The following is a 25543-nucleotide window of genomic DNA, read 5'->3' on the forward strand; positions in this document are numbered from 1 at the left end:
CGTGGAGGCTATTTACCCGATATGCTATTCCATGCATAACACTATACTGTATACTTTATGAATCAATAAGAAATTACAATTTTTAATTAAAAACCTGTGTTTTCTATCAAAATTACTTCTTGCGTGAATTTTGGGACACCCTGTACTAAGGTAGAAGTGGAGGAATTTTTTTAAACTTTAGAAAAAGCAACTGACACAATGAAAAAGGAAAAGTAGGTCCTTGTTGGGGATTCTAAATAGCAGAGTAGGAAATGATTGTCAGACATACAAAAATATTTTGGGAAAATTTGGAGAAAAGAGCAAAGCTAATAATAATGGCAAATATCTGTTGGATTTCTGCTCAGGACATGGACTGGTTATTACTAACACCATGTTCCAACATAAAAATGTGCACAAATTCACATGGAGAGAAGAGGCAAGGAATAAGAAAAGTCTCATTGACTATGTTATTGTTGGTAGTGATGTTTTCTCCCTGGTGCAGGACACCAGAGTGTACAGAGGATTTGAAATTGGAAGTGATCACTATTTAGTCTTGAGCAGGATAAAATTGAATTTCATATTGAAAAGAACATGTAAGAAAGTTTTAAAGCGAATAAAAGTTGAGTAGCTCTCAGATGTGAACTGTAGACTAAAATACACAAAGATTATTGAAGAAAAAATGAAAGAGTTTGAGAACAGGAATCAAACCTTGGAGATTCAGTGGCAAACTCTGAAGAAAACATTGATTGATTCAGCCAGAGAGACATGTGGTGAGGTTGTCTGCATGGATAAAAAAATCAGAACTCCCTGGTGGTTCACAGGAAGTTAAAGAGGCAGTGAAGGAAAAGAAGAAAGCATATCAAAAGTTCCTGTCAAATAAGTCAGCTTGTGCTCTTAGAGAATACAGAGACAAATGCAAGAATGCTAAACACTGAGTAAAACTAGCTAAACAAGTCACGGGAGGACTTTGGCAAGAATATAGAAAATAAATATCAAGAAGGTGACAAAATATTCTGGAGGTTGTTGAAGAAGCTTAGGAATGGAGGAAAGAGTGCTGGTGACATGAAAACGCGAGAAAAAGATATCCTTAAAGTATGGAGTGATTACTTTGAAAAACTGCTAAATGAAACAAGCAGTGATGACAGCACAGTGATAAAAAAACACTGACCAGGCATGCAGTCAGGAATACATATCCACACTTGAAGTAGAAAAAGCCATCAAAGTCTTGAAATGTGGAAAGGCAGCAGGAGTAGATGATATTCGACCAGAAATGCTGAAGTATGGTGGTATAAGAGTCTTATAGTGACTGTACTGCATAGTTCAGAAAGCCTGGACAGAGGGACGAATTCCCGATGATTGGAGTAGAGCTCTCATTGTACCCATATATAAAAAGGGAAATAAAACTGAATGTGAGAATTACAGAAGTATTTCCCTACTGAGTGTTCCTGGCAAGATCTATGCAAGTATACTTGAGAAATGGTTGAGAAGAATTGTGGAAGAAAAGCTTGGTGAAGAACAAGCTGGATTCAGGCCAAATAGATGCTGTCAGGATCAGATCTTCACTTTATGACAAATAATGGAGAAAGCATGGGAATATGACAGAGATCTGTATTTAAGTTTTGTCGATTTGGAAAAGGCATATGACAAGGTGCCAAGAGAGAAGCTATTCAATACGCTACAGTTATCAATGGGGCATTATATCAAGCAATACTTAGTCTTTATTTGAGTTGTAAGTCAGCAGTTAGAATTGAAGGAAGTACAGGAAGATGGTTTAATGTTAAATCTGGTGTGAGATTAGGATTACATTATCCCCCCTCTGTTATTCATTATCTATATGGATCACATTATGAAGGAAAGTGGTATTAAACATGATATCAAAATTGGAGATGTTAATGTCAGCTCATTGCTTTATGCAGATGATGTTATACTTCTAAATAAATCTGCTACAAATCTGCAAGATTATCTGACTAAATTGAATAACTGTTGTAATAGATATGGTATGAAGGTCAGCAATAAAAAGACAAAGACAATGAAAATAGGCAGAATCATTGAAACTGTGTTGTGAATGGAGAACTTGTGGAACAAGTGAAACATTTCAGCTACTCAGGCACGATTTTTACTGAAGATGGTAAATTAAATATAGAAATAGACAACAGATTCAGCAAAGCTGGTATGCTAGGAAGTCAATTGAATAAATTCATATGGAATAAGAGAGAAATTAGTCGGAACACTAAATTAGCTGTATACAAGACAGTGTTCAAACCAGTTTTAACTTATGGATCTGAGAGCTGGGTCAGAAGTAAAACACTTGACCAAAGACTAGAGACCGCGGATATGAGAGTCCTGAGAAAGATTATAGGCGTGAACAGATGGCATCAATGGCAATATCGTATTAAAAACGAGGATATTAGGAAAGAACTTGACAATGTCAACATCCAGGAATGCGTTAGCAGAGCTGATCTCAGGTGGTATAATCACTTAAACAGAATGGGCAAAGAAAGATTAGCAAAACAAGTGTTCTCTGCCAGGTTGTCAGGAACATGACCCAGAGGAAGACCAAGATATAGGTGGATTGATACGGTACAAAGTGCCTTAGATGATAGAAATATAAGATCTGATAATGTTGGAGTCTTGACAAGTAACAGACTGATTTGGAGGAAAATTGTAGATAGGAAGTTAGTAATGATGTAATTTTTTTCATGTTGTACTATCATATCCTGTACACCCCTTGAGGGTACATGGCAGGAATTTAATGATGATGATGATGGATCTGGATCATAAAGTATTAGTGTAGATAGAATTGTAAAAGTGTAGATATGAGGATGGCTGACTGACATATCAAAAAAGTGCTGTATGACTGGAGGTGCATGATTCAAGGTGATTATAGGTGTACCACAGTTCGGTTCTTGGTCCATTATTATTTAGTCTTTACATTAATGACATTGGGAAGGATTTGACAGGTGATATAGTTGTTTACCGATGATGTAAAGATAGGAACAGTGATCAGAAATGCAACTAAATGCAGCACTTGCAGAATGACTTAATAGGCTGGAGTTGTGGGCATGTGAAAATGGCTGTCAATTCAATGGTAGTAAATGTAGAGTTATGCACTTTGGTGTAATGAGATATCCAATGTTAGAATGTTGTGATTATGCTAGAACCCTCCGTAACTCAGTCAGTATAGATGAAGCCCCTTGGTCAGAAAGACTTGGGTTCAATTCTTGTCCGTGACATGAGGAACCTTTATCTGGTCTTTTCGACAAAAGGCGAGTTAGCCAGTCTCATATGGAGGTAGGGGGTTTATTTACCCTGAACCTTGGGTTTTTTGGCCTCCAGATCAAGCAAACCCGCCCCGTGAACACACACATCTACAGACATAGGACACACTGGGAGGCATAGGGCCAAGCACCTTATCCTTGAGTTATGGTTGTGAAGTCCAACAATAGTTGGAAAGTTGTGGGTCCTTAATTGTCTGTTAGAACCACTGATGAATGAATGAATGGGATTATGCTAAAGGAACTAGGGCTGGTGGGCTAGGGATATTGGAGTTTTAGTAGGTAGCAAATTGAAGTTCATGGGTTGTAGTAATGCAAATATGGAGAAAATACAAAGGAGGCTTAAAGATGATGATGGAATTGTGGAATACAGATTATGAAGACATTGAGAATTTGCAGACTCCATGCACTAGCAATCATAAGAAAAAGCAGATGACAGCAACATTGAACTCATTGTTGTACAAACTGAATACAAATTTGACAGTAGGGTTCATGTGTTATGTTAAGAGTGTTTGGCTGAACTGGCTGTTCCTTGACCAGTTTATATAATTTGAGCCTTAGAACAGGGACAATTCCACAGGAGTGGAAACAGTCTATGATAATACCATTGCACAAGAGTGGTGTAAAGACTGATGTATCCAACTATTAATCTTTCAGTATCTCTTGAGTTGTAGTGAAGATTTTGGAAAAGCTAATAAAAGCTTATATACAGAAATGGATTATGGAGAATCTGTGCTTTGAAATGAACAGAACGGATTTACTAAAGGAAGTCATGTTTGAGTAATTTGCTCACATTCTATAATAATGTTACCATTGAGTTAGACAAGGGGAAATGGATATACCATGATACATTGGACTTTTTTTTAAGACTTTTGACAGAATACAGCATAGAATGTTGCATGATTGGAGAGTATAGGATTGAATTATACAATATTAGTGTGGATAGGAAGGTGGCTGACAGATATCAAAAAGTGGTATATGGGGGAAGTGAGTCTGCAAGATTTAAGGTGACCACTGGTGTACCACAGGAAGCAGTCCTTGGTCCGTTGTTATTCAGTCTTTACATTAATGAAATTGAGTAGGATTTGACAGCTGATGATGCAAAGATAGGCAGAGTAATTAGGAATGCAGCTGATAATGTAGTATTTACAGGTTGATTTAAAGAAGTCGTCCTGTCTCTTTACAAGGACATGATATGACTTGGACTATTTTGTGTAGGTCTGGTTTGCATGGTGATGCTGATAGAGTAGAAAGAGTACAAAGAATGAAAACTTTTATTGGGATGTGGAACTGAGATTCTGCCGGCTGCATACACTAGCAAACAGGAGAAATAGGGGTGATACAGGATACTAATGGATGGAATTTTTCATTTTATGGAGGATGTGGAGAGGACATCCATGGAAGTTGAGAATGAATTCAGTCAAGAAGGGGATGATAGCTACATTTTTCTCTCATATCATGGTACATGAGTAGAACAGACTGCCTTTGGAGGCAGGGAATGCAAATAGTTTGAATGAATTCAAGGAAAAATATGACAGCTAGTGTGGGTGATAGTTGGCATCCTCAATGAGTCCCTGACTCCCTAGAGGTTTCTTTTATTACTAATAATGACTTTATCTTGGGAAAATGATTACATGAAAATCTAATTATCTCTTTTACACATTCTCTGCTTATTTTCTCTCTTTCTCTCTCACACACACACACAACACAATAAATCAATACCAATGATTATATATATATATGGATTTTGTATTAACTCTCCATTTTTCTGTTATACAGATCTGCTTCATACTGCATACCAATTTGATATTTAGAATATTTCCAAAGAGAAATGGAAATATGTGAATAACTACTTCAGTGATGTTAAAAGCAATGCACAAAACTGAAAATGGAATAAATATGGACCAACAAACCATCTTCCAAAGTTTATTTTTTGACAAATGGCTCTTCTGTTCTTCTTGAAGACAGGATTAGTGCAAAAATAATACTTCATAGTATGCATAATTATTATCTTGAGACATCCTTCAAACTAGGAACCTGTAAGAGTATCTGAGAAAGTCTAAACAATATTTTCCAAGACTATATCTTGACTCAAAATTTGTAATAAATTCTTGGAATACTAAATTTTAGTGCTAAATGCTTTAACTTTTTTATAGTTACATTTTCAAATTAAGAAAATGGTGCAACTTACTGTATCAGATCTGGATAAAACTGCTTATCCCACGCACTAAATAGTGAGTTAGTAACATATAAGCGTTTGCCATCCAAACTCAACTGAAGCATCTGTGGTCCCCCATGAATAGCTACTCCTTTTACTGAAGGTCTATTAGGTTGTTCCTATGAATAAATTAAAAATACTTAGTATTTGATATACAATATTACTACTTCCTATATATTTATGATACTCTCTGAAATTGAACAGCAAGTTCTGAAGAAAATGCTAGGTGGCAATATTACCTACTGAGATAATAAATATAAATTGTTTTGGTAGACTTGTGAATTCAAAGAATCCAGAAAAATGAGAAATCCTATAAAAGTTCGGCATGAAAATTTGTGTGTCCTGAGAATACTGCAAAACAAAAAACTCAACTGGGTGTTAGTAATATGCAAAAGTAATTAAACAAAAATCATGGAAAAATTTAGAAAGAATCTCACGCTATCTTGAAATGCCCAACAGCCTATTACAAGTAATAACTCAGATTCGTATAAATTAATTTTGGTAATGATATTTTAGTTTAGTTAATCCTGACTCTTTAATCTGTATCGTGTGTGTGTGGGGGGGGGGAGTCTAAAATTTTGCAAGGGAGAAGTATATCCAAAAAAAAACTGCACTTCTGTATGACACCAACTAATGCACCTTCTGCTATTAAAAAAAAAGTACAAACACAGATGGCATACAGTGTATGAAACTAAAATAATTTTTTTATATCATGATTAATCTAATCCAGAAATTCTTTATATCATGTAATTTAATCTAATACCAGCAACTGGAAACAGTCTTTCAGACAAAAAAAAAAAAAAAAAAAATTATACTGACCTAAGTATTATACTTAGACACAATTTCAACCAAGGCTTTTTTCAAACCAAGCATTGTCACTATGGAGGGAATCTTCTGAATACAGGAGATACATATCATGGAGATGGTAAAATATTCTGGAAGCCACTGAATAAAACACAGAGCCAAAAAAAAAAAAGTGAAAGAGATGATACAGGAAACCAAATATAAAGAAATCTGGAATAATTACTATAAAAAAAATTTCAAACTGATAGAACCAGCAAGAAAATAAAGAATGGAAAAATTCAGTGCTGAGCATATTTTAATGCTAAAGCCATGAAAAAAATAAAACCTGAGTGGCAGATAGTGTATAATACAGTAAACCCCAGCTTTAAGAAAATGAAAATTACAATATTATTAAAAGTAAAAGACAGGAATGCTTATACATAATAAAAATTTAAAAGAAGTAATTACTAATTATCAGAAACATGTATTTTATTAAAAAAAAAAAAAAAAAAAAGGTGCAAAATGGTTGCATATCTCTTGGGTATAATGAGTATAATTTAATACACAGCTAACTGTGTGTACATGGATAAAGGGTGTGCTTGTATGCTATCAAAAATGTCTCAAGTGGAAATATAGTATATATATATTCATATGTATTTCAAAAATTGAAACAAAAAAATAATAAATCAGCTAATGCTTTTTATTCCCTTACAGGGAGTAGGTGAGGCCTTTTAACCCTATCTAGCTTTTGGAGACTGAGTGGGCAGTTCAATCTCCACCGGTAGCCAATCAGAGATAGCTAACCCATGTCTATCACTAATTATAGCAGCCACTGATGAAGAGGCTGCAAACAAGTGCTGCCATCTCTTGGTACCTAACCCTAACAAGATATGTTACTAAAATAATGTGGGTACTATGGTCGATTTTCTTGAGTTTACGGGATGAAAAACCCGCTTGCCCATGCCAGAGATCGACTAACTCAGGAATCGGTCGAAGAAAGACTTAGAAAAAGTTCCTCCAGTCGGCGACTAGACTTGAACTTAAGTCTGACTTCAAGGGACCAAGCGCAGAGGACGCAAGCGCCACTGAGCTACACAGACCTCTAAAATTGAAACAAGTTAATTATTTTAATGCTATCATAAAAACAGATATTATCCACATGTTAATACATTTAGTTGCTGAAACATGCTAAAGAGGACCTTAAACAAAGAGCCTCTTTAGGACCTTTGTTTAAGGTCCTCTTGAACCTTAACCCTAACTAAATTGGATCTGTTGAAAATAATATCTTCATTTCATGTCAGTGCTTGACTGTATACCTTATTACTGATAGTGAAATTTTCATATTGTATAACAAAGAATAACAGTATGAGAATTAAGAGCTGTACTGTAAATCTAGCAATGCTATAACTAAATCTCAGTTAGCTCACTAATAAATTTTAATCACTTTAACAAATTACTGAAAAACATTCACTAAGGTTGCAAAATATAAATACGATGATTTTAACTAGGATTAATGTTTCCTTTAGTAGGACATTCACAAACAGTGACATATTGTTGAAGCTCACCATTAATAGATTAAAAGGTTTTCATTTTAGTTTCTGTTAAAACTAAAAATTTCCAGTTGTTTAATTTTAATTCTGGATAAAGGCTGTCAGAGAATTCGAGCAAAAGTAAGTTTATTTTGTGTGCGATATTTGACAATACTGTCTACATTTTAATCAAATTTCATTTATTTGTAAGAGAAGAGCTTTGGATAAGTTGATGATAATGATGTCTTTTGTGTAATTTGTAGCTTATAATAATGACAATACAGAAGAAGAAGGAAAAAAAGGTTGTTTTATTGAGCAGCATGAAAATGAAATGTGACAAATGATATGGATTGTTTTGTAGTATGCACGCATGAAGAAATATAAAGGATGTGTTTGTAGAAAGAACGAACAAGAAAAATAAGTTATTTTGATGAACTATAAGGCACCAGTAAATGAGAGAAGGAAACATGGAGTGAATGTTATCCATATATAGCAGTGTTTGCTATAGTTAGAGCCAAATGTAATTTCGTTTTCCTTTGTCAGCATAATTACTAATGGTTCCTATCTTCAATTCTGTTGAGGTATTTCAATAACTATTTTTTCATTTCCTGGGCAATATCCCAGCCTGCATAATATGTAAAACATATGTACTTTCAAACATTACAGTTGGTCAGATAACTCCTAAATTTCCAATCCATCTTCATCATTCATTCATCATGTATGGGGATACCTAATAATGGAGCTCACCACAGAAAGGCAAGATGTGACATCAGAATTAGAAGGCCCAATTGGTTCTCCACATTGCTCTTATAAGCTAACTAGAAGTCTTCTCACAGTTATCTAGTTTCAACTCTTCAGTAGCCTTAATACAAAACTAGTAATGAGATATTAACTGTGCTAGACTATTACATGTGGCAGACTCCCTTGAGGTATAAACCAGAAAATTATGCATTTTATAAGTGCTTTAAAAAAAAAAAAAAAAAAAAACGTACTTACTGAAAGTTCTGAATCTTCTGTGACAATAACTTTACTGTCTTTTGTTACACTACCTCCAAGAAACAGCTAAAAAAATAAATGTTTATTTTTGTAATTCCCAGGAATTCAAAGTATCAATTTTATTTGTTAATAAAACTAATTAAATTGAGACACAATATAATTACATAGCATACTGATATATGTTATAAAACTGTAAAGAACTAATTATATCCTTTTACCTGAACTTGTTGATATTTTTGAAAGTACTAATGAAGTAATTCATATATTTACCCAGTGTGTGCATATATTCCTCAGTGGTTGCTTGTGTTGAGAAATCTCATGGACTTCTTCAGAGTGATTTCAAAAATATGAAATGCATAAAATATCTTTCTCCCAATGCTTCTATATCTTTTTAATATATATAAATTTTATACGTTGCTCATTATTTTATATAAAATATGAAACAAAGCAATGTCTAATAAATTTTTCTTGTGAGCTTGAGTGCATGCATGCACATACACGGTGAAGCGCAATTATCTTTCATTGACAGTCTCTACAGATAGATTACACCAAAGTGTGACCTTGACAGTCCCATTAACCATAACCATTTCAGTCTGCACTGTATATTACAAGTTGTGTAAGATCAATATAAATTTCTCCCAACTACCATAAGTGATAAAATATGATTAAAAACCTCGAACATTTTAAATAATGCTAAATCAATAACTAGCAACCTAACCAAATCTGAATTGGCAGCTGTGAAATCTTTAAAAGCAAGTCAGGACATCGTAATCACTAGAGCTGATAAAGGCAATGGCACCATTATTTTAAACCAAACACTTATCTAGAAAAAATGAATCAATTAGTCTCAAAAAACAGCATCTATCAACTTAAACTATAATCCAACTAATTGGATTAAAAAGAAAACAGAAGAATTACTTAAATCAGTCACATCCTGGCCTGTGGATATAGTTAAAAAAATACTTCTGCACTATGCTCATTCCCCAAGAATTTATGGTTTACCTAAGATTCACAAGCAGAACGTACCGCTTTGGCCAACAGTTGAAGGTATCGACAGCTCCAATTATCATCTAGCCAAGAAACTAGCATCAACACTCAAGGAATTGTTAGGTCATTCTTCCCTCCAATATTAAAAACACGCAATGCTTTGTAAACAAAATTAAAGACATCACGCTAGAAAAAAGTGATTTATTAGTCAGTTTTAACATCTCTACCCTTTTCATGAATGTACCAATCAGTGACACAATTCTTCTTTTATAGGAACAAATTCCCACCTGATATCAAAACGCTCTTTGCCATGTACTACGTTCTGGCTATTTTGTGTGCCAAAATACTTTTTACCTACAAAAAGAAGACACAGCTGTGGGCTCACTGTTATCCACCCCCTTCCCCCAATTGCTAACTTTTATATGGAAGCTTTTGAGCAAGGTGTTCTAGATTCCTTTACTTAAAAATCCAAAGTCTGGCTTAGATACATCAACAATGTTTTCATTACCTGGTCCCATGTCCACCAGACATTAGACACTTTCCTCAGCCACCTAAGCAAACAACACAAATGCATACAATTTGAAACTCAAATTGAAAATCTCAACTCAATGTTTACTGTAAACCTACACATACTAACCAGTATATATATACATAAACTCTTACCACCACCCCATACAAAAGCTAGGTGTCACACTAAAAAACTGGCTTTGAAGATTTGCTCCAGTGAACAAGCACTTAAAACATGAATTAAAAGTTATCAGCAACACTTTCCTGAAAAATGGCTACAGCCAAAATACTATCAAAAAAAACTCTTCACAAGCCTTCACTTAAAAACAAAAAAAAATAAAAGTAAACTAGATCACAATAAAACTGTAGCCATTCCATACATTAAAGGTATATCAGATAAAATAAACAGAATATTACAGAAATATAACCTTAATGCCACCTTTAAACCTCCTGCAAAATTAAAGAACATTTTCAACTCATCAAAGGATCCACTTCCTCCACTGGCCCACCCTGGAGTATATTGTATTCATTGCACCTGCATCACACACACACATATATATATATATATATGTGTGTGTGTGTGAAACAGGATGCACAATTCCTATCAGAAAAAAAGGAACATGAAAGGCATATTAAATTTAATAACTATGGTAAATTTAGCCTTTCTGATCATGCCCTGAATACTCTACATAGAACTGACTGGAAAGGCACTTGTTGTTTATCATACCAAAATGTATGAGCATAAATTTAAGGAGAACTGTGAAATTCTTATCAACCACCTAATCTTAACAATAATGGTGATATAAAAATCCCAAGAATACGGATGCCACATATTCTACCCACTTAACCTTTTGGTCTAAGAGTTAATTATAATTAGGACTGTAAGCAATCCAGGATCCTAACTCTAATATAACACTCTTGTTCATTTATGGATTACGCCACCACTTTTGCTGTATTAAAACTATGTATATGAATTTGTTCTCTGATGATATTATAAACAGAATATAGCTTTGATGTAGGTTTTTTTCTGCTCATTAGAGATCAGGCCAGTAGAATAATGGTTGATCAAATCATTGTCACTTTGGCTTACTGTTTTAAATGTAATATAGCTTGTCTTTGTGTGTGTGTGTGTATATATATGTGTATATATATATATGTATATACACACACATATATATATACAGTAATCCCTCGATTAGTGCGTCATTTTTTTTTGATACCCAAATTCGATTATTGAAGGTTAAACAATATACATCTTAAAAAATAAATGTTACAGATTTTAAAAATTTTCTATCTATACATTTTTATGGCTAACTATTTTAAAAAATCACTCAACCAGAATGAAATAATTTAGTTACCGATTTAAAACATTTTATAAAGTTATTTTTAATGTCATACTATATTACTCCCATGTACACTATGTATACTATGTTCCAAATTTTTACCGCCAAAATTTATGTCGTCTGCTATAGTACGCCCACAGATTCGAGACCCTTCAACACTTCTGCGCATCTCACAAAAAGGAGAATCCATTTCAATAATAGGGTAATCAATCCTTTTTCTGGGATGATTTGTTTATTATTACATGTCAGAAAATTAACTTCTCTTTTATGATCATTGTAGTTTTTAAAGTGGTAACTATTTTGCATGTATAACAGTTGGGAAATTTTATCTATAAAGCAAATGATTTTGCCGGTTGGCGACCAATTCGTACATCCTTCATTTCTTTCTCCCCTTCAATGATAATGTCGAAGATTAATTAAATCTTATTCTGAAGAACTGAGTGATTCCAACCTGCTAAATTTAGATGCATAGTGGGAAGATCCCGAAGAATATGAAGAAAATTTAACCACTGATAGTCAGCCAAAAGAGATTTCACAGAAACAATTTGAAAATATTTTTCATACAATCAAAGTTTTTAAGCAGCAATACTTAGAGGCTAACCCTGATGAAGAGAGAAACAGTAAAATTTGCAGAAGAGGCAATAGGGCTATACCGTCGGTTGTATGAAAACAAGAAACAAAATGCCCGCCAAACTACGCTAGTTCAATTCTTTGTTAAGAAGTAGAAATAAAATTTATATTCTGAATATGTTTTATTGTCTTTCAGCTTCATGGTATGTCTTTCAGCTTCATGGTATGTCTTTCAGCTTTGGTATGTCTCAGGGCCTTTAACTAGGCCCTGAGACATACCAAAAATTGCAAGAGATCATCGACACTTGGAGGCAAGTAAAAAGTAAGATGAATAGATGCCTGCAAAAAAAGGTTATGGTGCTTAATCACTCTTCTCATTCCCCCAACATACCCTCTAGCTAACTTTTTTTTTTTCTGATTTCTAATTTGAAATTGAAGGTTAAACAATAAGATGTGGCCAATGATATTCAATAGAACACAGTAGAATTGAATACCATCACAACAGACAAGCTTTCTAAGTCTTTCCAAGATTTAAATAAGTGCTGTAATATGAGGGTGGTCTGGTCTGAAAAGTTCTCGGCTTCGACTATAGATGGCAACACTATTGGCAAGATTTTTTTTTTTTAAATTGGTCCATCTGTCATAAGCATCCATGTGAAATTGCAAGTCATTCTATCAAGTAGTTTGTCTTATACAGCTGTCTGTATCCTTGAAATGGATAAAATTGAGTATCGTGCGGTTATAAAATTCTTTGTAAAAGAAGGCTTAACACCAAAAGAAATTCATTCCAAGTTCATAAAAGTTTATGGGCACTCTTCTCCTTTGTTTTCAACAATTAAGAAATGGGCTGCCGAGTTTAAACATTGCCGTACCTGCCTTGAAGATGATCCACGTGAAGGACGTCCAAAAAGTCTAACAACACCATAAATCATTGATCAAGTGCATGATATGGTATTGGATGACCGGCGAGTCAAAGTGCGTGAAATTGCTGAGACTATAGACATTTCAAAAGAATGTGTAGGACATATTTTGCATGAAGAATTGCAAATGAAGCTTTGTGCAAGATGGGTGCTGCACTTACTCACAGCGGATCAAAACGCACTTGAATGAAAATCTCTGAACAGTGCTTGGAGTGTTTTAACAAGAATAAAACATATTTTGTGCATCGATTTATTACTATGGATAAGACTTGGATTTATCATTACACACCAGAATCCAAACAGACATTTGGATTCTGGTTGATGATAAATTTTATGTCTTGGTGAAAGTTGTTTAAATGATTTAGGAAGATGTGAAGATTCTCTACACCATGCTCCTAAATAAGGAATATATCATCTACATAGTGGAGCCATATTCTAGGTTTTAATGACTTCGAGGAAAAAGCCATCTCTAAAGAAACATTAAAACCTAGAACATGGCTCCGCTATGTAGATGATATATTCCTTATTTGAGAGCATGGTGTAGAGAATCTTCACATCTTCCTAAATCATTTAATCAACTTCCACCAAGACATAAAATTTACTAAATGTCTGTTTGGATTCTGGATTGTGTAATGATAAATCCAAGTCTTATCCATAGTAATAAATTGATGAAGAAGAACTTAAAAATGAACAAACGTACCTAGAAAGAACTTTCTTAAATAATGGATACTCTTCCAAAAACATTAAGAGGCAACTATACCAGCACCCTTGAAACAATACAGAGAGCCCTAACAACCCCAAGGGTTATATTTCTTTACCTTTCATCAGCTCACTCTCCCGGAAACCAGGAAGAATCTTGAAAAAATTTAATATTAAAACGTGTTTTTTAACTCTTCCAAAACTAAGGTCAGTTCTAAGCCACCCAAAACAGGCTCATAACCATCTTCAGTTCCCCGATGTATATAAGGTAATATGTGATTGTGGGAGGCCAGACTGAGAAGTCGATCCTCCTACAGCTAGAGGAACATCAGAGAGACATTTCATATAATAGAGTCAGAGCAAGTGCACTCTCAAGTCACGTCTTATCTTCAGTGAACACAAACGATGAATGCCACCAACACAGAGTAGATTGCGATGCAACATCGAATGTTTATATTTGTCACGATGAAGTGGAACGGTGCATAGTTGAGTCCAGAGAAATTGCCCTAGACTCGTCTCATATCAACAGCAATCTTAGTTATAGTCTACCTGACTCACATAGTTCTGCTATTAGGTACTGGCGTACGCGTGATCTCATACGCTCGCATTTGCACAACAATAGAACTACAGAACAGACTATAACGACAATTCAAACTTAACTTCAGTTCACAAGTCTGTTAATATAATAGCACAGTGTTTTTATGGTTTTTTAATTTGCTTTAAGTGTTACCACACCTGAAGAAGTCATTTTTGACGAAACAGGTTGTGTGCTCCATTAAATTAACTTATCTATTTCTTGGTTTCAGTCAGTCAAAAAAAGATGAACATATCCAATCACCGAGTCAATGTAACTACTGATTACTTCGATATATATATATATATATATATATACATACATACATATATATACATATACTGTATATGTCAACGTACAGGATGACCGGCGTATAAGACGAGGCCTAAATTTTAGGCTGTTTTTAAGCTTATGTCGGTAGTATAAGACAACCCCCTCCCAATTTTTTCTTTCTTGTATTAATGCAACATTAGGTATTGTTGTTATATCCATTATTTCTATATCCATGCATATCCATTATTTTTTTGCATAGCATAGATTTAGTATTTATGTGAATTACCCTAATTAAAAATGATTAGCCCCAATTTTAATTAATTATTAATTTTGCATTTTTTTTTTAAATTTTAGAATTATTAAAATTATTATCATTTAAAATCATGGAACCAGCAACAAAACGAAGAAAGTATGAAGCTCGACTTAAAATAAGGGTAATTGAAATGGCAAAGCAAACTAATAACTGTGCTGCTGCAAGAAAGTTTGACATAACCAAGAAGATAGTAAGAGAATGGAGGAAGAAAGAAGATATTTTTAAAAAATTGCCAAAGAAAAAATGTGTGATGAGAATGGGGATCACCCAATGGCCGCAACTGGAAAATCACGTTGCAGAACGGGTATTTGAACAAAGGCAGAATGGTTATCTTATTACAAGAAATATGATTAGAGCATATGCACTAAAATGGTCAAGATTGAATCTGGATGAAAGTATAGAATTTCAAGCTACTTCAGGATGGTGTAATTGTTTTATGAACAGACAAAATCTGGTAATACGACAAAAAATGAAAATTGCTCATAAACTACCAGCAGATCTTGATCACAAACTACCAGTTTCCATAAATTTATTCAGTTGAGACAAGAACATAAATTTCTATTGTAAAATATTGGAAATATGGATGAAACTTCTATGAGCTTTGATATGATAAGTAATAAAACAGTGGAGTCTAATGATAATAAGAATGTGCTAGTTCGAAGTATACGTCATGAAAAAATAAGGTCTACGGTTGTGTTGTCATGTTTGGCTGATGGAACCAAGTTAAAACTAATGATCATCTTCAAACGTAAAACTAAACCTAAGATAAAATTTCCTTCAGGTTTTTTGTACATTTTCACAAAAAAGGATGGATGGACGAAAATGGTGGGAAATTATGGATAAATAATGTGTGGAACACGCAACCAGGCAGTATAATAAAGAAATGCAGTTTATTAGTATGGGATATGTTTTATAGTCATTTAACTGAGAATACTCAAGTCTTCTAGAAAAAAATAACACAAAAATTGCTGTTATACCAGGTGGTTTAACTTTTATATTGCAACTACTAGACAAGCGAGAAGAGTGGAATAATCTTCACATGTGAGAAGAATGGAATAATTGGATGTTGACTGGTGAAAAATCATTTACAAACAGTGGATCTATGCACGCTGCATCACTTGATAAGTTGTGCAATTTTGTGATCAAAGCATGGAATAAAGTAAAAGTAGAGACTGTAATAAAATCATTTAAAAAGTGTAGTATCTCTAATCTTATGGATGGTATGGGAGATGATCTGTTGTGGGACACTGATGACGATGAAAACGAAATCAATTCACCGGATTCGAACTGGGATCCATATGAAGATCATTTAAACAATGAATCTGAAGAACTATTTTCAACAGATGATGAAGAAAATTAACATGAAAATTGAGGTTAATAATTATTATTTGTTTTTTTAAGACTTACATCTATTGTAATATTTTAAATAAATTTATGTAACAAAAAATTAATCTGATTTGTTTATAAACACTGCCTATTTTCTTATATAACGATGTATTGTAACTAAAGCTTAATATATATATATACCGTACATATGCTGGCATGTACGGTATATATACATATATATGCTTGGTATCACAAGACTGGATCACAAAAGGAATATGTGGATAGAAAATCAAACCAAAGTGTCTGACATCATAGGAAGAGTGAAACATCTGAAGTGGGAATGGGCTGGGCATATTGCCCAAAGACAAGATCAGTGATGGACAAAAGAAGTACTGGATTGGATTCCAGGAGAGGAAAAACAACCACAACGCCGACCTAAATCACACTGGATTGATGATATCATCAGATTTGCAGGAGTGACATAGGAAAGGAGAGCCATGGACAGACAGTCTTGGAGTAATCTTGGAAAGGCCTTCAACTGACAATGGCTGATGATGATGATGATATATATGTATTATATACACAGTGGATGCTGGTTAATTGGGAGACATTGGGACTAGAACATTTTGCCCAATTCAGCAGCTGCTCCAATTATGCAAAGTTTCATGCTAATAGTTAAAAAGACAAACATTTCATTGAGCAACAAATCATTTATTATAACAAAACAAGTACATATTTCCCTCATCATCAATATCAACAAAGACAATGACCTGTTGTCCTTTCCTTCAATGTAATCCTATTTATAATAATCATGACCCAGATTCTTAGCTAGCTCCTTAGACTTCTTTTTTTTTTTTTTTAACATTGGACCACTGATGCATACAGTAGAGAGGTGACAGACAGACAGACAGACAAACAAATTTTTAAGCTACTGAGTGACCACTTTGCAAGGGTATAGTGAAGATATTGTTATGGCAGATCACAAAAGTGATAGGGACTGATGTGAGAACAGAGGTTGATGAATTGGAGGTATGTAGGATACTGCAGAATCTGAATGCAAATACAGCTGTGGGATTGGATGGGATATCAACTCGTGTTTTAAGGGAATGTGCAGGGAAACGTGTGCTACATGCTGAAGCTATGGTTAGTGGTGTAGCTCCGTGAGCACAAACTCAATGCTGTCTACAAACAAGATAAAGCACCCCACTTACATCCATCATACTGTGATAACCCTTTTAAATATGCAATGGGGCATTTGTTCAGTCCATTGGACTGAAAAAAGGGCCCAGAGCCTGACATGTACAGTCACTAGATCTTAACTACTTCCCTTTCCTCTGGAGTAATGTAAAGGATATAGTTATGTGCTCCCATTGCCACAAAATGTGGATGATTTAAATAGTGACACATAAAGCTGTTGCAAAACTCAGTCCCAGATGTTATCTAGGTGGCAGAATGCAGTATTGTTTCCATAGGTGCAATACAACACGCAGTGCACAACATGTACTTTGATAAACAGGTGAGAAAACTGAATTGCTATATTAAATAGTGTAAGTTTAACATTTTTGTACTAACACTTTTTTCTCATAAAATAAGAAGCTGAGTTACAAAACATTACAAGATTAACATGATAACAGCAAATATGATCTTATGTAGAATTCATAATTCAGATTAGCTGCAAATTGTGGACACATTAGTCTGCTCTTAATTGAGTATTTGGTTGCCCATAGCTAGGAAACATTCTGACAGATTAATGTTGGGATTTATATTTAAGTGCACAAGGACTAATAACATCTCTATAGACTATCAGATTTTTCTTTTGGCTTTTCATAACAGCAGTGCAAGGTTTCCCCAATTATTCTATGGAACTTGATACCTTTCTGTTGAATCATCATATGATGAGCTGAAGATAACATGTGATGACAGAGCTGAAGGTTCACATTGCTGGCATATACCTCAAGGCACTGCTCAATAGATTTCTCTGTCCATAGTCTTGCAGTTACATCTTAGAATAAATTGCTGGATATTTCAGAGGACTGTGTGTAAGTTAAATAGAGCCTTACTGTCGATATCCCTCAGAGACTAAGTTCTCTGGTCATATTCTGAAATTCATTAATTTCGAGGAGAGGTTTCACACCCCAAGATTTGACAGAATTTATAGCAAAGCCAAAACAGTGTTAATTAATAGGCATCGCCAACATAAAATGTTGGCTTACTAAAGTGAATGATAAGAAACAATATTTAGTGGATAAGTTTGAAAATATTTTAGATACATCCATATAGCAGAATGTAATTTTTGTGTTCAACACACAAATGGATAGGGCTTATGACAAGGAGAGCAGACATGCATGATGAAACATCAGTCAATATGAACAAGTTTAAATATTTTTATTCGCAGTAGATATTCTTTGCAAAGGCTTGAACTTTGCAATTTTCCCAAGAAAACTACAAGAACTCCTTATAAAAAAATGAACATGTAATCTCCTTTCTGTGCGAAGCTTCCTTTGCACTTTTTAAATCAACTCTCTTAATAAAAACACAGCTAAACACCTTTTGCTGACAATCTTATGCCACCTATGAGAGAGTGAGAAAAATCAGCTTGAAAGAATCTACATCAGCAAAACCCAAATAGTGATTCTGATAGCAAATAAAAGAAATGCATCAGTAATTAATCTCAGACGTGGAAGAGTATGACAGCAAGATTAAACAACACTTCGCACAGATACATACTCTGTAATAGAGAACTTCAAAATTATCCCAATAACCTAAAAACTGATTATGAATTTAGTAAAGATAATAGATTAACATATAATCTCTCCATCCTCTTATCCCATGCCTTTACAGAACCCCCAAAATTCACAAAGAAGATATGCCTCTGCACTCAACTGTTGATCTCTCCTCATCCCAACATTGTCTTTCCAAACAGTTAACAAAATTGTCAAAGGGACTGAAGGACAACTGTCATCTTTCAAAAAACTCTGAACACCTCATTTCTACTATCACAACATTGATCTTAAGGAACATGATATCTTAATAAGCTCTGATGTAGGCAATTTGTTTAATAATATTCCAAATGAAGTACATTTCATTTTACAAGATCAATTTTATAAAAAATTCATGGTCCTTTTTAAACACTATATAATATTTGGATATTTTAAGTACAAAGATTCCATATATTCAGCAGAGCTTGAGATTGGCACAACATAAGAAGCATCATTGGAAAAGAAATGGAACTAGCAGAAGAATTAGATGAGTACCAGAGAGATAAAATAGGTGTTACTAAAACAAAGAAGAGAAACACGGGTGAGTTTTTTTTCTTTTTAATAAGATAAATACAAAATGTCAGGCAACAACAATCAGAGAAAAGGAGGAGCTATAGTAATAAACACTAAATATAAGGATAATCTTCTTGAATAGTAGGCAGTATCAAGTAGAGTGACTGGACAAATATCAGAATGGGGAACTGGATAATGAGAGTTATTTGCACCTATAGTCTCACAGAAGGTTCTACTAAGGAAGAAGTGAAGAAATTTTTTGAGATAAAATTGTTTGGAGATCTAAATAGCAGAGTAGGAAATGATTAGACATATGATCTCTAATGACAAATCGTTAGAAATGTTTTAGGAAAATTTGGAGGAAAGAACAAAGCTAATAATAATGGTAAGCATCTGCTGGATTCCTCCTCCTCAGAATATTGACTAGTTATTACTAACATCATGTTTCAACATAAAGATGTGTACAATTTTATGTGGAGAGAACATGTTAGGGAAAAAAACTCATTGATTATGCTATTGTTCATCATGATCTTTATATTGGTTCAGGACACAAGAGTATAACAGGATTTGAAATTGGGAGTGATCATAATTTAGTTTTGATCAGAATAAAATTGAATATCACAATGAAAAGAAAGTGTGTGTGAGAAGAGTTTAACCCTCTCATGCATAAGGGCCTCATATGAGGACACATATTTTCCCTCATAATAATTATTCATTCATAATTTAGTGCTACTGTATGCATGTAGTCCCCATTTGGGGAGACCAAAGTGTTCTTAGAAACAACACCAGATGGAAGGAGTTTCAACAGAGTTACAGGAATACAAATCTCTCTGCAGTGCATGGTAGTATCAAGGAGGAAGTGAAAAGCTGCTGTTTTATTGATTTGGATTTGGTGATTTTATGAGTCTTCTGGAAAGGTTAGTATGGTTTTATATATTGTTATACCTTGTAGATGAAGTGTGAATATTTAATTTGTTCATGTTTATTACCATATTCATAAAACGAACTTGAAAACAACCTGTCCTCACATGAGGACAATATGTTTATAAGATAATCTATGTGGCAAATAGTTTGAGGTTAGAAAGTTCTTGTACAATATTTTTATAATTTTATTTATTTTATTTTTGCAAACATAAATGAATAGTAAGTGTGTTAATTGGCATTATCATCTCTTTTATAGATGGATAACCAAAAGCCAGATCCATCAGGCATAAAAAAGGCCTATTACCACAAGAGACTTACTGAAGAGGAGATTGAAAAACTGTTGGAGGAATCTGAAGATGGTTTGGAGTGAGTGATTCTGATGATGGTCCTACATACCAGCAGCCACAAAATGATCCTACAGAGAGTGGCAGTTCAAGTGAAGAAGTGATGTTCAGTGTCCTTCCCCTGTTGGTCAGACTCACAACGTTCAAAGTCCAGCTAGTGTGCAAAATACAGCTGTTGCTGGTCATATGCCATTGCAGAGACAATCAGTGTGGTTTAGGAGTTATAATGTGGTTATAATCCCTTTGCTGGTACTGAATCACAATTTAGAGAAAAACATCAAGTAAATATTCACAGAGAGAGAGCCCTGTAGATTATTTTTCACAGCTGTTTCCAGATGAAATTGTGAAACAAACTAATCCGTATGCATGCCGTAAAGGCAAAGATAATTTAGCACTTACTGTGACTGAACTCACAATTGACCTTGGAATTGTACTTGTCATGACATACATAAAATACCCATGTGTAAGGCAATATTGGTCTTCTGAACATGGACTGTATGAATGTTATAGCTGATGCTATGTCAGTGAACAGATGGGAGGACATAAGGCGATATTTGCATTTTGTTGATTCAGACACAACACCTACCAAAAATAAAGACAAAGTAATACGTATAAGACCAGTGCTGCAAAAGTTTCATGAAACAATCCATACTGCTCAGCCCAGAAGAATTTCAGAGTGTAGATGAGATGATTTCATTCAAGGGACGTTCACAACTCAAACAATACTTACCTAAGAAACCAAAAAAATGGGATTTCAAAATGAGAACAGGCATTTCAGGCTATGTATACTGTTTTGATCTTTATGTAGGTGCAGATCCTAGAAGACAAAATTCAGACTCATTCAGTGCAAGTGAAAATTAGCACTTAGGCTTTGTCATGATCTTGCTGATAAGAACTTCAAGGTATACGCAGACAACTTCTTCACGAGCAGTTAAGAAACTAAAGGAAGATATTTATTATGTGGGTATATGCAGAAAAAATCAACTTCAAGGTGCTGACAAGAAACTGAAAAATGAAAAGGATTTGCAGATGATGGGACGAGGAAATATGTCAGTTACCACGTCCTCTGATGGCATTACTGTCACCAGATGGGTTGATAACTCAATAGTACATGTGGTATCTAGCTACTTAGGAAAGGAGCCTGTCAATGTATGTCAGAGGTTCAGCAGGAAAGAAAAAAAGTATTTTGAAATTCCACTACCTCGCAGCATAACTGTTTATAACAAACATATGGGTGGAGTGGGCCTTATGGCCTCTCTTGTGTCCATAAAGTCTTTGTATCGAAATGATGGTATATGAGAATTTTTTACCATATGTTGAATGTACTTGTTTGTAATACGCAGGTCATTTGGAAATGGCAAGAAAAAGAAAAATTGGATTTGTTGAAATTCAAATCAAGAGTGGCAACTGCTTTGATATATCAAGGTTTAGCTCAGCTAGGTACAAAGAAATGAGGATGCCCTTTAAGTCATACACCACCAGCACTAAAGAAATGCAAAACTCACTCTGTGCCACATGAGAAACATTTTGATGGCAGTGGGCACTTCCCAAAGAAAACAACAGGTGCTAATGCCAATCATTGTAGAGATGTACACTGGAAGAATAAAACAAGATACATTTGTGGTAAACATGAGGTTCCAATCTGTCCGGAATGTTTTCAGTCTTTCTATACAAAATGAGGCAAAGAGAATTAAGACTGTTCGTGATTTACATAGCTCTGCTGCAAATTCTAATTGTTCTACTTTTTTGTGTGTACTAAGTAATCCAAATTTTGATCATTCATGCAGTGTTTCAGCAAAATATAAGTTGTTTATAATCTGTTTTGTCATACTTGTAATGCCTTTCAATGAAAATAAATTCCTTAGTCTAAGTCATTTCTATAGAAATATGTCTGTAGTCTGTACATGCAGAAAAAATCATACACCATGTTATAGTGCATGATGTTCTCAGATGAGGACATCATTTTTAACATATACAGGACACAAATTTAGCAAAATTAATGAATTCATGGTAATACTGTAAGATTAAATGATACTGTATCATGCCATTATGATTTTTTATAAATGAATATAAAAATTCATACATGAGAGGGTTAAAGTGAATCAAAGTTGAGCAGCTTTCAGAGGTGAACTGTAGACTCATACAAAAATATTATTCAAGAAAAAAAATGAAAGAATGTGAAAACAAGAATCAAACACTGAACGAATCAGAGAGGCATATGGTGAGGCTGTATGCAAAGATCTCCATTGTGGAGGTCTTTGTATACAGATCTCCATTTGCCTAGTCAAGGAAAAGAAGATAGCATATTGAAAGTCCATGGCAAGTACGTCAGCTTGTGCTCTTAGAAAATACAAAGAAAAAATGTAAGAAAGTGAAGCACTGTGTAAAACTAGCTAAACTAAGCTCATGGGAAGACTTTGGTAAGAACATAAAAAATAAATATCAGGAAGGTGGTAAAATATTTGGAGTTATTAAAAAAACTTAGAAATAGAGGAAAGAATACTGTAAAAGGAATCAGAGATGATAAAGGTGACATGAAAATTGAAGATGTAGATATTCTAGATGTCTGGAGTAATTACTTTGAAACACTGCTAAATGAAACAAGCAGTGATACTACATTGGTAGAAAACAAACACGAGGAATGCAAACAGGAGTACATATCAATACTTGAGTAGAAAGGTTACCAAAAACCTGAAATGTAAAGTCATCTGTAGTATATGATATTCGACCAGAAATGCTCAAATATGGAGGTATAAACGTTTTAAAGGCTATAATTCAGTAGGCCTGGTTAGAGGGTCATATTCCAGATGATTGGAATATTTTTCTTTCCTAGTTACACAATAATTAGCATTCATTTTTAAAAATTTATAAAAACTACTGTGTTATAGTGAAACTTTAGTTTAATATAAACCAAAATCACCCAACATTTCACCCTTCATATCAAGCACATATAAAGAACACTTCATAAACAAAATTAAAAACATAATGCTCAGCAAAGATGACTAAAAGATGATTAGTTAGTTTTGAAGTTTCTGCCCTTTTCACAAATGTCCAATCAGTGACAATTCTTTTCTTGCAGAACAGATTTTACGGCTCTTTTTGCCCATACTATGTTTTGGTTCCTTCATATGGCAAAATAATTTTTACCTACAAAAAGAAGGTAGAGCCAATGGCTCACCACTATCCCCCCCCCCCAACCTTAATTGCTAACTTTCATATGGAAGCTTTTGAGCAACACACTCTAGATGTAGAATTTGGCTTAAATATCTGATAATAATGTTTTTGTTATGTGGCCCCACATAGCTGACAAACTTCAAACACCTTCCCAGCCACTTTAACAAACAACATGAATTATTATTATGGGCTACTTCTTAGACTCATCGACGGAGGCCTTAAATATCATGCCAACTACTATCCAACATTTGTGCAGTATCTATCATACTTAGCTTGAAACTCATTCACAGTCATAGCACCTACAACAGACTCTGGCAAGCCATTCCACTCATTTACCACTCTCCAAGCAAAAAATCTAACCCTGACACCCCTACTAACCACACTCCTACTCAGTTTCCAAGGATGGTCCCTAGTTCTCCCACAACCAGAACTGTTCTGAAATCCTCTGTATTAATCTTGTAAAAACCCTTCAGTAATTTGTATGTCTCAATCACATCACCCTTTTTCCACCCATAAACCAATTTCTGTAATCCACAAATCTTCAACCTATCCTCATAAGGTTCACTCCATAGACCTGCTACCATCTTGGTCACTCTGGATCCTCTTCACCTACTCCTCATTCCCAAGAAACCCAGGTGACCACATCTGTGTACAGTATTCAAGATTAAGCTCTATAAAGAGGTATAATAACTTGCTTGTCTCGAATCATCAAGGTATTCTTTAGTAACCAAGTAATCAAATGAGCTGCTTTAGCCACTTTTGTAATATGCTCTCTCAACTTTAATTCCCTAAACACCCCCAAATCCCTGGCTTCATCAATTCTCTGAAGTGCAGTTTCATCAATGTGGTACACAGCTGGTAATCTATTTCACCCTAAAATACATAACCTTACACTTTGCCACATTAAACTGACATCCATTCTCCTTTGCCCAAACTGTCACATCTATTCAACTCATCCTGCAAAATTTTAACATCAACTTTATTAACTAACTCTATCCAATTTTGTATCATCAGCAAACAACTGAATAGTTCCTCTCAATTCCTTTCCTATATCATTAATGTAAAAACTAAATAGTAGCAGCCCAAGAACAGAGTCCTGTGGCATACCACTAGATGGCCTTCTACTGGACTCTACACTCCAATAAACTACTCTCTGATATCTGCCCATCAACCACCCTCTTATCCACTTCACAAACTTTATATCATCCCTATGTCCTGAAATTTATTAATTAGAATTACATGGGTATCCTGTCAAATGCCTTTGACAGGATACTGCATGTAATTCTAATTAATAAAGTACCCCTTTCTGTCTATCTATTCTTGTATTTTGCTCTTGACCAACTTCTTTAGCACAAAAGAGGCTTAGTAAAAGTTCCTCTAATCAGCAACTAGAACTGAACTTATGAAGCTCTTTCTTCAGATGGTCTAGCACTCTGGATGCCACACACCATTTCCACTGAGCTACACAGGTACTCTGAACAGAAATTGTGATGTCAGGATTCTCAGGTGGTCACTCTCCCAAGTACTAATGGGGCTC

At 34.4% G+C, this 25543-nt stretch overlaps 1 protein-coding gene across 1 annotated transcript in view; it reads right to left on the reverse strand.

The window, feature by feature from the left end:
* LOC150094173 (methanethiol oxidase) overlaps positions 1 to 25543 on the reverse strand; it is a 200585-nt gene that overhangs the window by 23317 nt on the left and 151725 nt on the right. The window contains exons 9-10 of the mRNA XM_090411743.1: positions 8781 to 8846; positions 5446 to 5591 (exon numbers count right to left, since the gene is read on the reverse strand). Coding sequence (XP_090267869.1) covers positions 5446 to 5591; positions 8781 to 8846 — 212 coding nt within the window. The remainder of the gene's footprint in view (positions 1 to 5445; positions 5592 to 8780; positions 8847 to 25543) is intronic.

Source organism: Typopeltis vanoorti, chromosome 22, assembly GCF_054136105.1.
Source record: "Typopeltis vanoorti isolate ZY-2024b chromosome 22, IOZ_Tvanoo_1.0, whole genome shotgun sequence".
NCBI lineage: Eukaryota > Metazoa > Arthropoda > Arachnida > Uropygi > Thelyphonidae > Typopeltis > Typopeltis vanoorti.